This window comes from Taudactylus pleione, unplaced genomic scaffold, assembly GCF_031769625.1.
Source record: "Taudactylus pleione unplaced genomic scaffold, aTauple2 ptg000201l, whole genome shotgun sequence".
Classification (NCBI taxonomy): Eukaryota; Metazoa; Chordata; class Amphibia; order Anura; family Myobatrachidae; genus Taudactylus; species Taudactylus pleione.
The window spans coordinates 27,807,401-27,824,980 of NW_028284603.1; the positions used below are offsets into that span (position 1 = coordinate 27,807,401).

Consider the following 17,580-nt stretch of genomic DNA (forward strand, 5'->3'; position numbering starts at 1 on the left):
GGGATATTCGCATTTAGCTCCGCTTACTCAATGTGGGAGCATCTACGGACCAGTCGCATTGAATGCTACATCAGCCCCTGCGTGTTGAGAGCACAACAATTCCATCCAACTTCTTGCAATATTTTTAGAAATATCTTGAGAATGTTACCGAACAATTCACTGGGAATTATGGACATCACTGAGGCATGTAATTGCTGTAGTTCCCAGGAGAACTCAAATAAGGGATACATTTATATTAAACATCAACACTCAATGTGCTAAATGTAATAGGCTGCAAGTTGCAGGCACCAGTGTGACTTTGGCGATTTAGCCTCTAGATTAAGAGCCTGATACTGAGCCCACAATTCCGGTGTGCACAGAGTTGTGCGATTTTTCTTGCAAGTGTGCGTGCATGAAAATTCCTAGAATCTCCTACGACGCTTGTGTTATATGGTGTGTATACACATAGGTGCAGTATCAGAAATGTATTGGAAATGTGCTGGGTGTTCCTGGACGGTGACTATTTAGAGGCTCGGAGAGGGGCCATCTTATGGATGCATTATGGTAGTGTCACTGAGGTGGTAGTGCACACAGACGTGTTATCACTCACATTGGTGGCCATTCTCGGACAGAAAGTTTGTATCTACCATAGGACTGGTACAAGTTTCTATGGTGCGGCCGGTGGTAGCGTCTAAGGAGGCACCAAGCGGTATTACAGCATCTAAAGAGGCTCAAAGTGGGTGTCTCAGTCCTTGCACAGTCACACACGCTTGTAAACCAGGGGAAGGGCTGATAGCAGCATTAGCAGAAAGTTAAATATGCGACTATGGCAAAAGACTCGGAAGCGGTTACAGCAGCATGCAACTCAAAATCAGGCCTCTAAAGCAGCGATTGTTTGAAAGGTAAAACCAACCTGTTTTTGCCTATTAAATGATTGCCACTTTAAATCTAGCGACTAAATAGCTGAAATCGTGATTGTGCATGTGACTGACATCCTGTTACATTTGGGCCTGTAACTGTTTTCTTATTGTGTAATAACTGTCTGCAGCTTGTGTGTGTCACTGTTGCTGCTGCCGTATAACAAAATGAATGACATAATAGTAATGTAATATTCATTTTTAATTTAAATCTTCAATTTCATCCCTGTTTACTGGTTCTCTAACTACATGTATTTCTCCTTCTAGTGTCTCCAGAAGCTATTGGCTTTCTTTCAGCAGTCGGTGTGTCCATTGTTCTCCTCTTATTACTTTTTCTCTACATTAACAAGAAAATGTGTTTTGGGAAAACTGGAGGCTTCCACAGAGGTGGTTCTGAGTTTGGTGCAAAGAATCATCAAGGTGAGAGAGAACTACCTAAGTACTGTAAACTATTCTAACTGGGGTGTGAATGTAGCTGTAGCTATGGAACTGTTCTGCTATTGGCAGACTAACAGGGCCTGATTCTGAGTCACATGCAGAAGCGTCCGCAGCAGCGTCTATTGGCGCCTACCAGCTCCTTCACTTGTGTACATCCATGCGGCCGGATGTGCAAGGACTGAGACGCCCACCTTTAGCACCTGTGCATGTTGTAATACCGATTGGTGCATCTTTATACGCCACCATCCGTCGCACCATGAAAACTTGCTCCAGCCCTATGGCATGTGCAGTGTCTCCGAATGATATGCCTGCGGCTGTGCGTGAGAACGCAGCCACTTGCATAGACACATCCGCAGCACTCCTCATAATATGCTCACTTAATGCACCATTTTTATGTGCACTACTAGCCACCTCCTTGTCGCCGCCCAGGAACACCCGTCAGCTTTTCTAACACACTTCTGATGCCATCTGCCCTGATTTCATAAAGCGCATTTGTGAGTACACTTTGTGTGAAGCATGCGCCATAGACGGTCTCCAAAATTTTTGCAAATGCGTAGTTGCAAGTAATCGCTCAACTACGTGAACATCGGCATTACGTGCATATTGCAAGAGACTCTGAATCAGGCCCGCAATGTGCAATCACTCTCTCTTGAGACTCAGATTCAGGCCCGCAATATGCAATCACTCTCTCATGAGACTCAGAATCAGGCCCGCAATATGCAATCACTCTCTCATGAGACTCAGAATCAGGCCCGCAATGTGCAATCACTCTCTCATGAGACTCAGAATCAGGCCCGCAATATGCAATCACTCTCTCATGAGACTCTGAATCAGGCCCGCAATATGCAATCACTCTCTCATGAGACTCTGAATCAGGCCCGCAATATGCAATCACTCTCTCATGAGACTGAATCAGGCCCGCAATGTGCAATCACTCTATCATGAGACTCAGAATCAGGCCCGCAATGTACAATCACTCTCTCATGAGACTCAGAATCAGGCCCGCAATATGCAATCACTCTCTCATGAGACTCAGAATCAGGCCCGCAATATGCAATCACTCTCTCATGAGACTCACAATCAGGCCCGCAATGTGCAATCACTCTGTCATGAGACTCTGAATCAGGCCCGCAATATGCAATCACTCTCTCATGAGACTGAATCAGGCCTGCAATATGCAATCACTCTCTCATGGGACTCTGAATCAGGCCCACAATGTACAATCACTCTCTCATGAGACTCAGAATCAGGCCCGCAATATGCAATCACTCTCTCATGAGACTCAGAATCAGGCCCGCAATGTGCAATAACTCTCTCATGAGACTCAGAATCAGGCCCGCAATATGCAATCACTCTCTCATGAGACTCAGAATCAGGCCCGCAATATGCAATCACTCTCTCATGAGACTCTGAATCAGGCCCGTAATATGCAATCACTCTCTCATGAGACTCTGAATCAGGCCCGCAATATGCAATCACTCTCTCATGAGACTGAATCAGGCCCGCAATGTGCAATCACTCTCTCATGAGACTCAGAATCAGGCCCGCAATGTGCAATCACTCTCTCATGAGACTCAGAATCAGGCCCGCAATATGCAATCACTCTCTCATTATACTGAATCAGGCCCGCAATGTGCAATCACTCTCTCATGAGACTCAGAATCAGGCCCGCAATGTGCAGTCACTCTCTCATGAGACTCTGAATCAGGCCCGCAATGTGCAGTCACTCTCTCATGAGACTCTGAATCAGGCCCGCAATATGCAATCACTCTCTCATTAGACTCTGAATCAGGCTCGCAATATGCAATCACTCTCTCATGAGACTCAGAATCAGGCCCGCAATGTGCAGTCACTCTCTCATGAGACTCAGAATCAGGCCCGCAATATGCAATCACTCTCTCATGAGACTCAGAATCAGGCCCGCAATGTGCAATCACTCTGTCATGAGACTCAGAATCAGGCCCGCAATATGCAATCACTCTCTCATGAGACTCTGAATCAGGCCCGCAATATGCAATCACTCTCTCATGAGACTCTGAATCAGGCCCGCAATATGCAATCACTCTCTCATGAGACTCAGAATCAGGCCCGCAATGTGCAATCACTCTCTCATGAGACTCAGAATCAGGCCCGCAATATGCAATCACTCTCTCATGAGACTCTGAATCAGGCCCGCAATATGCAATCACTCTCTCATGAGACTCTGAATCAGGCCCGCAATATGCAATCACTCTCTCATGAGACTCTGAATCAGGCCCGCAATATGCAATCACTCTCTCATGAGCAGGTCTCTCCCTTTCCTATGCACTGCTGAGTAATATGTCGACTTCCAAATCAATGTTAATAGTAATTATAATAATACTCGATTTAAGATATAAATGAGAGATGTGTCCTCATACACCTAACTTCAATAGGCCATGTGGCACGATACACCTTGTGCGAGTGAGCTGTAAAATACCATGCGACTCTGCTAGTGCTGAGCATCTTTTTTGCATCTTACTAGCCTGAAAATGTGTCTTAGTCGCAATGCTATACAACTAAGACACACCAGGAGACTGTGCTGATTCATTTGATATGTGGCACTTGTATATCTGTGTGCAAGTCTGTATACGAAGCACAATGGAACTTGGCATGGAGCAAGTAATCAACACAGTCCTAGTGCATTTTAATAGCATTTCATTGCGACTAAGTGCTGAATTAATTTAGCCGCGAAAAGTGCCGTCTGTCGAAAAGCGGAGTGAATTCGCCTCATTCTCCTGTTTTGCCTCAATGTTTTCTCCATGCTTGTCCCCGCTTTTCGCCCTATTCAATTGTAAAACACACGAAAACGCTGATAGGCGAATGTTCCCCAAAGCGAAACTAGCGAAAAGGACATCTTTTTTTGGGGAAATCAGTCTGTACCTCATAAAAAGCTTCAGTGACCCTGGGAATCAATATAGAATAGTAGTAGTAGTAGCTCTAATAAAAGTATTTAGTGAACTTATTTTTTTGCAATGGGCTGTTATATGCATATTTGCATATGTGTGGAAAAATGATAGAAAACAATGGCCCTCATTCAGAGCCGTACGCTCTGAGCAGAGCGCACGCTCTGAATGAGGGCCGGGCTCCATTTTCATGGAGCGTCCTCCTGGACGCTCGTATAGCTGTGGGTCACCACCCACAGGCTATACGAGCGTGCTTTGTGATGGCCGCGATGGTCGAGACCATCGCGACCATCGAATTTGCGAGTTTTCAACCGCAAGCTCCGGAGTGATTTTGGCTCTATCAGAGCCAAAATCACTCCCACTGACATCACTAGTGATGTCAGTGGGCCGGCTTCTGACGGGAGGCGTTCCCGTGGGAACGCCCCCGTCAGGGAGGCACGCCCCCGGCACGCCCACCAAAGGGGGCGTGCTGTCAATCAACATTGACAGCACGCCCCCTTTGATCGGACACAACGAGCGAAGGACTTTCCTTCGCTCGTCGCGTCTGGCGCATGCGCACGACGGAGCTCCCTCCGTCGTGCGCATGCTCAGTGCATAACATCGACCCACTTGCGAGCGGACAGCCGCTCGCGAGTGGGTCTGAATCAGGCCCAATGTTTTTTCTGAAAAATAAGTAGAGGTCAAATTTGGGGTACCTGAAAATGGGTACTAGTATATTTTGATGTATCTATAAAGAAGTTTTGAAAAAAATCTCAAAAATACACCTGCTGCAGCCTCGTGCAATCCCCAAAACACCTGTCCCAACCGTATAGCCCCCCAAAGTACAATGCCCCCCACTTTTTTTCCATTTTCCAACACTTTTTTCATTTTCACCCCAAAATTTACATGTCTTTTTTGGGGTGGATAAAGTGAATTGTTTAATTTTTTGCCCTATTAGTCATTAGGGAGGGTGTTTAAAGGGTTCTGAACCAAGTTCCCACATTTGTAATTCTTTTCTCCTGCCTTTTGCAGGAGAAACTTTTTCGCCTTGTTTTGCCTATGGAGTTTCCGCGTAGGCGAAAACTCTGGGAAATTGAATATGGAGGTACTTTGAAAACAGGCGAAAAGTGCAAATCTGAGAAAACTTTTCTCCAAATCACACTTTTCGTGGCTAATTGAATATATCTGTATCTGTCCCCTCTGCTTGGACTCTTTTTCAATTATTCCAGCTTGCAGTTCTGCAATTGAACTGTAATAAAAAGCTGAACAGTGGGCTGAGAGAGGGGTCTGGGGCTTGGGCTCCCTGTATCTTCCCTTAATCTGACTCGGCTGCATGGGATATGTCTTGCAGACATTTATGGGATAAGACTGGTACATTTTAGAATTTTATTGGAGGAGTGGAAAGAGCAACTGGGAGAGTATTAATGGGAGAGATTTAAATCTAGTAGGACAGGCATTATGCAGGACACTTTGAATTGTATTCAGAGGTTTATTGGAAGCCAGTGAAGGGCTTGATACAGTGCAGGAGCAAAGAAGGAAGGACAGAAGGTGTAGATGAATATTATAGCAGCATTCACAGTTCTTTACAGGATGGATAGCCCTGCAATATTTAGAGCCAGAAAGTCTATAGGTGGTAATCAGATACCTGCTGGTATCTAGTGTGAGGAAAGAACATATTTTGCAGATGCTACACAGGAGCTATGACATAGAGACTCTAAGGCAGGGGTCTTCAACCTTTGGCCCTCCAGCTGCTGTGGAACTACACATCCCAGCATGCCCTGCCACCGTTTTCATATAACAGTATGCTAAAACTGTGGCAGTGCATGTTGGGATGTGTAGTTCCACAGCAGCTGGAGGGCCAAAGATTGAAGACCCCTGCTCTAAGGGGTATATTTATCAAAGTTCGATTTTACATTCGATTTGATGTTCTATTTAGCTCACCTCAAATCGAATGTACAAATCCTTGTCAAAATCCCACATTTACTAAACTTCGATTTTAGTAGGCTGGGTGGCAGGCTGTTTTTGCCGGGCGTTGTGCCCGCAAAAAAACAGCCTGTTGAGAACACTGTTATACTCAATGCAGTTTAGGATTGCTTGAGGGTCTGTCTGGATGGCATTTATTCAGTTCTATGAGTCGTTGGGAGGCATCTACAGTATATGGATGCTATGCTAGTGCCATTTTGCCCATTTATGTAATATTGATGATTGGGAGTAGCTGGTTCTGGGACAAAGAGATTCCTGGGAGCAACAGGCTAGAATGGCAGTGGTACTTGTGTGAAAATTAATAATATAGATGATGGATTTATTTAAAAATGTGAACATGTGATTAATAGATCTTGAGATAAAATGGAAATCGTAGAATATATCACATCATTCCTCCTAAGGAATGGTGATGCCCAGTCCTAACCCAGCTTCTGACAACCATTGCGGTGGTGAGGGAGGTTGAGATTGTAAGGTGAGAGAACTAGGCTGACACATCTCCTTTGTGTTTAGAGGCTCAAAGCAAGGAGTAAGGATTTGGCTGGTTGGACGGCTCTGCCCCAGTCTGGATAGAGACACAATAGCCAATGTTCTTTTCCTGATCCAAGTGGTGCATAGTATCAGAGATATGGACCTGTCCTCCAATCACCAAGCTTTCCCTAGAGTAACTATTTTGCTCGCTCTTCGTACGCTGACAAAGGTCATTATGGAATTTAACACGTTTCCTAAACTTAGTTTCCATAATAATGTCTTTAATGGACTAACAGATCTCTTCCTTTTATTCCTTCCTAAATTCTTTGAGTATGCTGTAGTGTGAGGGGGCGATTTGAGGATCAGCAGGCATATAGTGTAATTGGTGGATGAAATGCACTCTAGGAGAAGTGTAACTTGGTTTCAAGTTTGGTACCCATATTATACGAGGATGGATTGAGCACTGGGATGAGGCATGTAATGATGTGACATACAGTAATTATATCTAGTATTGGGATTTTTTTTTAATAAAAAGGAGAAAAAACAGAAAAGAACAACATATGCAATTGGTAGTATCTGTGGAGGGAGAAGACATAAAATGCGAGTCATATCCGAATCAGATTGATGTCCAGGTAAAATGAAAATAGTTGTACATCAGAGAGAACGTGCAATTGACGGTTTATGACCGTCTTTTCAATACATTATCTTAAATTTCCACCAAAAGCCGGGTTTTACCTCTTTCACACCAATGACTGGACATAGGTTGTTTCCCTGGTCCAGCCCACCAGACCCGGGTCTTTCGGTGTTACAGTGGATGCTTGGAGATTATGTCAATCTGCTGGTTTGAGGCATGACCCGGGTCATTGTGACCCAGGTTGTACCGTTTACACTGCACTGTTACCCGGGCTCTTCCCAGCTTCAACCCTGGTAGCAACCAGGGTCAGATTCCTGGGTCACTGAGCCACAACAATGGGTTAATGCGGCAGTGGAAAAGGGGTGTTAATCAAAGATTCTTAGGGGTAAATTCACTACAGTGAGAGTTTTTAGAAGTGGAGATGTTGCCCATAGCATAATTTGGGCAACATGTATAATTTTAATAATGATTGAACATTTTATCATACCGACCGTAGTGCACCAAACAAAATAACTTTTCTTTTTATACTTTTCGTTTCTGAAATCTTTTTGCTGATTCTTATAATCCTGATCCTTTCTATCTACCCCATTCTCCATGATCCAAGAACTCATCATGTCCTATCTGTATAAAACAAAGAAGTAGACATTACTAATTACATAAATAATATAGCATTACTGTAAACAATGTATGATAGTAATGACGCTATTAAATGTCATATTAGTAATAGTGTTTATTTTTGCAGTCAGTAACCCTATGATACATAGGGCAAAATATTTTTATTTTTATTTTTCCGCCTTTAAGAGAGAGGCTGAAAAGTTGAAGGGGGGATTCAATTAAATGTGGGTTGTACAGTGCAGCCTGTGCTCCCAAGTAAATTACCCGGAGCTATTCAATTCGATGCCGACGATCAACCATTGACTAGCTCCATGACTTCAGGATCGTACGAGCAGAAATCAGCGATAAGTGCTGCCTTGGGGGCTCATCATGGGTTGATCGTAGGCATATAATTGAATAGCTCCATTCACCTCACCTGGGAGCAGAGGCAGGGCCGGCGCTAGGTGTCTCTGCATCCAGCGCCATCACGTGCTTCCCCTCCGCCCTCTCCTTCCCTGCGTCCTCCCCTGGCCATAACATAATACCTGCAGCAGGTGGGTGGAGGGCAGGGATTTTCTTCAGCCGGACCCGGCACCCCTGTGCGGCGGCACTGACAGAAAGTTTCAGAAGCCGGCCCTGAGCAGAGGCTGCGTGGTACAAGACTAAATTAATCTTCCAATAAATCTTGTTTTCACATAACAGGGAGCAGAACATTATTGAATCAATGTGAAACAATGTTTTTAAATCAATTAATTGGAGAATATCAATTTAAACTGAACAAGGTGAATTAATCAGCGGTTTCAAACATTAGTGCATTTTATAACACAATCTTCCTGCATCAGTTTAACCCAGGGGCCTCACATCACTATTTTGTGCTCTGCATTTCATTCCACTACCTGTAGCTTCCTGCTGCCCCAATTCTCCTCCTCCTAACTCTGCCCCAGTCACATACAGTCCTGCCCTCACTAATCTTTATCACACCAGTTACCCCACCCCCTGACCCCATATTCCTTTCTCCCCTCTTTTCTCCACCTCCTTTTTTCTTTTTCTCTCCCTATTTTCTTAGCTCTACTACTACTTCCACTTCCTGTGGGATTACTGCCTGATAGCACTTTCCAGACTTCATTGGAGAGATAGGCAGGCTGCATGGTTCTCCTGCTCATCTGGACCTCCGTCACACACTTTGGGATCATAAATAGCAGTTTGTTGACCATGTGGTTTGGATAGTAAAATATTCCTGAGCTTGATAGCTCCCACTTCATATGTCTGTATGGTGGAGATGTATCAAACCTTGGAGAGAGATAAAATACAGAACGATAAAGTACAAACCAATCAGCATCTAACTGTGATTTCACAAGATGTGTTTGAAAAATGACAGGTAGGAGTCGATTGGTTGGTACTTTATAAATCTCCCCTCTATGTATATCTGGGACACACATGCTGTGTAGGATTATATTGTAGACTAGCAGATGTACTTGGTTTCACCCGTGTAGGCCTTTGATATTTACTGTTTTCATTTCCATTTTACCTCTCCAGTAGCAGATTAATCCTTCACTTCTATAGTAATGTATCCCTTCCCTCACTTCTATAGTAAGACATTACCTTCCCTCACCTGTGTACTAACACATTCCACTCCCTCACCTCTGTAGTCACACATTATGCTCACTCACCTTTGTAGTAATGCATTTCACCCCCTCGCCTGTGTTGTAACACATTCCCTTCCCTCACCTGTGTAGTAACACATTTGACATTCACCTCCCTCACCTGTGTAGTAACACATTCCCCTCCCATACCTGTGTAGTAACACATTCTGTAGAAATACAATCCCTCCCTCACACCTGTAGTAGCACATTACTCTCACAGCTGTAGTAACTTATTCCACTCTCTCACCTCTGGAGTAACATATTCCCCTCCCTCACCTCTGTAGTAAAACATTACCCCACTCACCGCTATAATAACACATTCCCTTCCCTTGCCCGTGTTGTAACACATTCCCTTCCCTCACCCTGTAGTAACACTTTTGACATTCACCTCCCTCACCCATGTAGTAACACATTTCCCTCCCATACCTGTGTAGTAACACATTCACTTCCCTCACCTCTATAGTAACACACTTTCCTCTCTCATCTCTATAATAACCATTCCCTTTCCTCACTATTCAAATAGGGGAGCCACACCAACTGCCAGTGATGTTTGGCAGCACTTGGGATGACTGTTGGCGTTTGAATATTGGACTGTGCTACAGCCACGATCAGTCAGTGAGACAGAACATTGAACAGGGAAAGGAAACATTTTAGTCCTTTTCACTCTCTTAGGAGTCGAATTTTGAAAAATCCCTGCTTAATGGATACCTAGGTCATGGAAGGAATATACTCCCTGATTTTCTTGTTTCTAGGTCCAGGGGTTTTGGCAAGGAGTTGATGAGTCAGTGAGTCAGGACATTTGATTTTTTGTATATAGATGCACATATCCTTTAAACATAAAGTTATGGAAAAGTACTGATGGGTACAGTCATCCTATACCAGTTCCTTTAAAATATACCCAGTTATGTATTTATTCTAAGTTGTAGCTTAAACATTTACTAAAGAATATTCACATATTCTTTCTTCGTATGTTATTCAGCAAAGCACAATGCAGCATAATTTTACTGCACACTCTTCAGTAAGAGCAGTATAAGTATAATAAGAGCTAAAATTACAACATGCCCATTGAAAGAAAGTTACTAGTTGTGTCTCACCCTGGGACTGTAGTAGGCTGACTTTTGTATTGCTCTGAAAACGCATGATTCTAACCTGAAGAGAACAAATGTGTAGAGCTGTTCCGTGGCATGGGGTCTTGATCCAACTTTCCCCTTTGTCAGTGAGAACCTTTTTCAGCTAATAAAGCATTCATATATTCCCAGCTAGTACAAGCCCATTATTTTCATACTTAGCCCGATACTACATGTATAAATTCATAGGTAGATCCAGGAGAACAATCAATGTTTCTCTTTTTGTCTATAATAATTGTGTGTAGACTGCAAGCATTGTAACTGTGCAGTATATGGTGACAAAGGTCTGTGGGTTAGAGGTGGGATTCAGGCAGGTGTAACAGCATGCTTTTAGCAGTTGCAGCCATTTCTTTGTACGGTCGGTGTACCAGGATTTTGTTCATAGACCTGTATTCCATTATTCTTTTTAAAATATTACAATTAATTATTGTTTAGTATATTGTTTTATATTGATAGATCTTAATTTGTTAATAAATTAATTTAATTTCATAATGTCTGTTTTGTAAAGCTTTTAATATTATACTGTTCAGGGCTTTGCTGTATATTATTATGCTTACATAATATCACTGTCACCACAGAGATCGCTATTTACCCACTCCGCTACCATATGTGTAATCAAAAGACGTCTGGATTACAACAGGAGATGAGGAAGGATCATTATTATTAACAGACTGAGGCTGTGACTACAAATACAAATCATTTCATAATTGGGAAATTGATGAACATTCCGAACTTCATTTTGCTCTGAGAATTGTTTTTGTATTATATTTGAAGAAGAAGCTTTTGGAGATGGCGTTTTTCAAGAGCTTTCAGCAAAGTATTAGTCTCCCATCCATGTCTTCCATAGTGGATACCCTGAGTAGTGCAGTTGATGGGCTGGCCAGTGCTGTTGAGGAGGTCAGTTATAATGTGGCAGATTCAGTCACTGAGCAGGTTACAAGTATGATACATGGGCTACGTACAGAAGAAGAAGAAAACCATATGGAGCAGGGACAGGAGACTGCTAAAATCAAAGATGAAAGTCAAACACCTAAAGATAACACCAAATACTACCATGGTACTAATTCAGGTTTCTCACCCATTGATACCAGTGAAGATGGATCTACTGCTGCAAGTCATCAAAGTTCCTCAGAAGGAAGACGGAAAGAAAGGAAACCAAAATATGACAACCCTCATGATGTCACTTCCAACAGACATCATCGGGACATGGAACGCTTGTCTGATTGCAATGCATATCCAAGCTCACAGGCAGAAGGAAGAGGTCAACACCATCATTCTAATGAGATGTCAGAAGACGGTGTTGAAATAGATGAAAATAACAGAGATTACTATAATAACAATGGTGGACAAGGTGATACCCTGGATGAGACGGAAAGAAGAGGAAGATCTAAACACAAGGCGTATAAATCAACTGATTTTAAAACCAGTGGTCATGATGTCACCAATCAGGTGTCAAAAACATTAAGACAAAGGTCACCTAGAATTGACAATGACTTAACAGCATCTCCTCAGTCTGGTAGAGTAAACTGTTCAATCGATAAAGCGAATAATCAAAAACAACTGAAACTTCCAAATGGAAAAGAAGTTCATGGTGGCCAGGCCAACATCTTACCAGCTAAAAAGCAGAGAAATCGCAGTGAAGATCGCAGGGAATACAATGTAAAATGCCACACCAGTCCTTCTAGTAGAGTTAATGAGACCAGAAATGGTAAAGGTAAAGACACAGCTCTTCACAAGGGTAAGGAGAGCTGCAAAGAGATGTCACTTGAGAAGAAAGCACCAGACAAAGGTAAACTGCTCCTCAACTCTTGGTGTGCAACAACCCTTCCGTGCTTTACTCCAGTTCTTCTTTCATCAGACTCTATCACCTTATTCAAGGTCTTTGAAAAAACTTGCTTCATATTTTCCATACCTATAGTCTATTCCTCACCAGTAGAGGGAGCCATTTTGTGGGCTGAGCCAATCTTCCTCTGAATACAGAGCGCTAATAGGCTGATGTCACTGTTTGATGTCACTAGTGAATTGAAAAGCAGCACTCTTGTCAATAATTGTTTGCTGTCTTTTGTTAATCAGCTATACCTAGAGCATAGTATTTTTAAAGCCTAAAGTTCATATCTATAGTCAGCTATTGACTCTGTTTAATTTCTGCCACCATTTGTAGAATCCATACAGAAACAAGCATTAAGACAAATACTTGTGAGTGATTACAAGTGAGTGAGTACTTAGTATGACTCCATAACTTTTTTTTTATCTTTTGTACAAGAATATCTCTATGCACGAAAGTGTTCACTGCAATGTCTTCAGCATCCACTATTAAAGAATATTGTATATTCTGCAATATCATTTACTTCAATGATCGTATATAGGTAAAGGTAATAACATTGAATGTAGAAATCACTTTTCTAATTTACTAGCTATTAAAATATTATAGGGATTTTTTCCTGTTTCTTATTTTGTGGGTATTTCAGTCTTCCAAGACCTGTAGTAAACAGGAAGCACAAGCCAACATTTATTAAATATAATCACCAGTGGCTATCATAGTGGCAGCAACTTGTAATCCACTGTCTCATGTTTACTTAGGAACGCGAATAGGAAAATCTGTTAAACGTAAAAATAATTTGTAGTAATTTAACCTTCAAGAAGATGGCTGCTGTTTCCATGTACTTTTTTATAATCTACCATTTCTACTGGATTATCTGTTTCTTTTGGCATGGCTTCTTCTGCTGGTATTGTGAAAATAATTTATTCATGAAAATAAAAAATTATAAAAAATGATGTGTCAATAGCAACCAATCAGATTGTAGCTATCAGTTCTCTATTGCATCCTAGAAAAAGGATAGACATAATTTGGTTGGTTGCTATAGGCAAAACCACCAGTTTTCATTTATAGAAGTTTTAGTAAACCTACCCCGCTTCATAGTTGATGGAAAAGGTTCCATTAAGAAATACTTTGAGAGTAGTAAAGACAGTGTAGACAGATGTGCCTGATGGCTATATGAGGTCTTGAGATCTTAATGCTGTTTAAGTGATAATCTAGAAAAGTAGCCCCTGGCACACACAATAAAATGAAAGGGCAGGATTAATTTCCTGTTACTGTATAACATATAATATGTATAATTAATAGTCATGGGGAGGAGAAGGGGAGGAATCGCACTAGTTACCCAAGAACCTCTTGTTGCAATATAGGTAATTACTCCTTACATACAGAGGTTGGTGCTGTCCAGCTGGTTAAATAACCAGTGTATTTACAATAGAAGAAGAAATTATAACTAGAGTCAGGGATGGACGCACTGAATATGAGAATAATGAATGTAGTAATACTTAGCTTTTATAAATAAAATTGTTACTTACTTCTTATGTATTTAAAACAGCGAAATATACAAATAGACATAGGAATGAAACAAATACAAGGTGACCTATGTATATATCAGGCGCAAAGTGAACACAATTAAAATATGGTTAATTAACAGCTGTAATGCAGCGCCCACTTAAAGTGCTGGGAACACTTATATAGCTATACAAAACTAGTAAAATACAGAACAAGGGAGCACATATAGAATAAAACAAATTTTGTTTAATATAACATGAAAAAATTACTAATAGATAATAAAACAATTAAAGAAATAGAAACAATGTCTATAAACAATAAATGCCACTGATTGGTCTCAAGTTACCGGCATAGAATTGACACTTATTGTCTATAGACTATTATTTTATTGTTTTATTATCTCTAATTTTTTCATGTTATATTAACCAAAATTTGTTATATTCTATATGCGCTCCCTTGGTCTGTATTTTACAAGACATAGGAAAACATGACCATAGTAGACAAAAGAACTTAATGGGGCGATTCAATTGACTATACGAATAGGTGTCCAACAGAGCAATTCAATTGTTGCTCCGTTTGGATGCCTAAAGCTGCTGGAGGGGTTTTTTTGGGGGAAAGCACGCACATATTTCTTCTTACAGCTTCCTGAGTTGCGAAAGGAAATGTGTGCAACGTCCGTTTTTTTGGGCGCCCTGATGGTGGTTCTTTAGATGGTTTAGCCTCTGTGCAGCAGCAATGTTTGTAGACCTTGTCCATGTCCTACAGTATTCTATACTGTAATTCACATTTTTCTTGTTTTGTTCATACTGTTTCTGTACTCTGTAAGGCGCTGCGGATCCCTTGTGGCGCCATATAAATAAAGGATAATAATGATTTTTTTATTGAGTGAACCTTTTACTGGCTCATATTGAGGTTATATATTTCCTGCCACATTAAATATTAATTGAAATATTAATTACTGGATTAATAATATGTAAAAAGCAAATATTGTATGTCTATAACATGTTTTCATTTCAGTTATCTACATTGTATTTAGCCATCATCACACCTTCCTAATATTTTCACACCTATATGTAAAGAAAACCGCTTTAGCTGACACATATGTAAATATTTACAGTCTGCCATAATGAAATTTCTAGCGGGGTGTTTATCTGTTTTAAATAGGCCGAGACTTTCACGGTTCATCGTCAGAGAGTGAAGATGAAGGCCTGGGCAAGTACCACGAGGCAAGGAGCCGCCTGCATGGTTCCAGGCCTGCCTCAGATAAGCAACAGAACTACATGTGGGAAACAAGACAGAAATACAGCCCCCTGTCTGCAGAGTATGATGGATACAGCAGCGAGGTCTCTGCAGATGAAGGTAAGATCCCTTACACACGTGTTCTGCTCTGCTTTGTTCATGGAATTGCAAGTATAGCTACTGTAGCGTGTCCTAGATAGAAGTTGACATTGTTCCGGCAAATATCCCAGTGATCTCTACTGCACAGGTCTGTGTGTTTCTATGCTATAATCAATGACCCTTCTGTGGGCTAATCATGAAATATTACCCTCTGTATTTTCAGGATCTATATTATATAAACCTAATAAAATAATGACTGTCTTTTGATAGTAGACGTTAAAGTATTTTGCCGTCTGTTTCACTGTATGAGTATTATTATTTATTGATTGTGTTTCCCCTTTTATGAAGTGTTGCAGGAAATGTTTTGTTTATAAAAATACACTATAATAATAGGAGGGTAGGGTTTCAAGCCTAAATATCACATCATCTAGTCCAGTCTGTCACTACTTCATTCCCAATGCGAATAGAATGTTCAGAATGCTCAATACATCATTTCCACATAACTGGTTTCCAATCTACAGTAATAGTGCTGAGAGATCTGTAGAGGGGTTGGGTACAGGATGCCGACGCTCAGGGACTTGTCGGTCAGTATCCTAACCCTCCTCCTCTCCCTAACCCTCCCCAATGCCTAAACCTAATCTCCCCCCTAGTGCCTAAACTAAACTTCCTCTTCCCCGCACCCTAAACCTGACCCTCTTTCCTTAGTGTCTAACCCTCTCCCTAGTGCCTAACCCCAACCCTCCCCCTAACCCCAGTACTTACTGTAAGGATGGCGGTGGTCGGGATGCCGGCGCAGGGATTCTGACAGCCATCTGGATTCCAGCGTGGGCATTCTAAGCGCCGGCATCTCGACTGTCGGTATTTTGACCGCATCCCCCTGTAGAGATTGTGTTCTGCTACACAATGCAGGTCATCTAACTACATCATTAATGCATTCAATCTTTAGATGTATGAGATTGTGTAGTTGCAGGGGTGCATAACATTCAGTATTCCTAGGCTACAGCATTTTGCAGAATGTGATACGAACTTGGTAAATAGAGTGTGCACTTTTTACTGTATACATGATACAAAGAAGTAAAAATGTCATCACACTGTGATATTACTGCTCCATCCTCAGTCACTTATACTTTTGCTAATTATTTATTTATTGCAATTTATTTCTTTAGTGCCAGCAAATTCTGTCACTCTTTGTAATTGGGAACAGACTAGTAATAAAACAGCAAGGGCTGATTGGCAACTGTTAGTTTGGGGGGGGGGGGCAAACACAAGTAAGCGGCCCGGCTTTTCTACCAGCGCATTGCAATGGGAAAGACACGTGATAATAACCTCTGTAGGTATGGTTTGTTTAATGTGGGTGTGCTTTAAATAGCCAATGAAATATATGAAAAATTGTTATGTCAAAGAACTATAGACAAGTGTAACTACCAGCCCCATCTGACAAAGCAGAAACCATGCTAGTGATCCCTACAAAATGCAGACAGCACTCCAGTGACGAATATACAGGGCAGGAACCATTCTAGTGACCAATATACAATACAGTGACCATTCTAGTAACCAATATACAATACAGAGACCAATCGTGTGACCAATTTACAATACAGGGACCGTTCTTGTGACAGATATACAATACAGGGACCACTCTAGTGACTAATATACAATGCAGGGACCATTCTAGTCTCTGATAATCAATATAGGGGACAGTCTAGTGACCGGTATAGAATGTGGACCATTTCAGTGACCAATATATAATGCAGAGACAATTCTAGTGACCAATCTATAATACAGGCACTATTCTAGTAACAGGTATATAACACAGGGACTATTCTAGTGACCGGTATACAATACATGGACCATTCTAGTGATCAGTATACAATACAGGAACATTTCTAGTGACTATGATCATTTATAAAAAGTATGATTTTTAAATGTAATTAATAAAGACCCATTCAATATGTAAATAAAATAAATAAAAATGTCTTCTTTCTCCATAGGGGACACAGGCTTTACACAAGTTACCTCAATTTTTCATGTTGGTGCCTGTGATGAGGCATACTGTGGAAGCTGTACTACTACTAGCAGCTTCATAGGTCCTGTCGCTCTCCGTTTCTAATCTTTCATATCAATCAAGAGATTGTGGTTCCTGCTTTCCAGGTTCCAGATTCTTCTCTGGAGGAGGCCTTTCTGGATGTCGTGCGGGCCCTCCGGATTTATGTAGATAGGACAAAGGA

At 41.5% G+C, this 17,580-nt stretch overlaps 1 protein-coding gene across 3 annotated transcripts in view; it reads left to right on the forward strand.

Annotated features, from left to right (window-relative positions):
* SYT14 (synaptotagmin 14) overlaps nt 1–17,580 on the forward strand; it is a 234,789-nt gene that overhangs the window by 75,655 nt on the left and 141,554 nt on the right. For 2 of the 3 annotated variants that reach the window (XM_088477533.1, XM_088477534.1), the window contains exons 1-2: nt 11,476–12,475; nt 15,179–15,373. In XM_088477533.1, the coding sequence (XP_088333659.1) occupies nt 11,476–12,475; nt 15,179–15,373 (1,195 nt within the window). Of the gene's footprint in view, nt 1–1,163; nt 1,317–11,475; nt 12,476–15,178; nt 15,374–17,580 lie in introns of those variants that run through there. The other variant, XM_088477535.1, reaches the window with a different exon arrangement.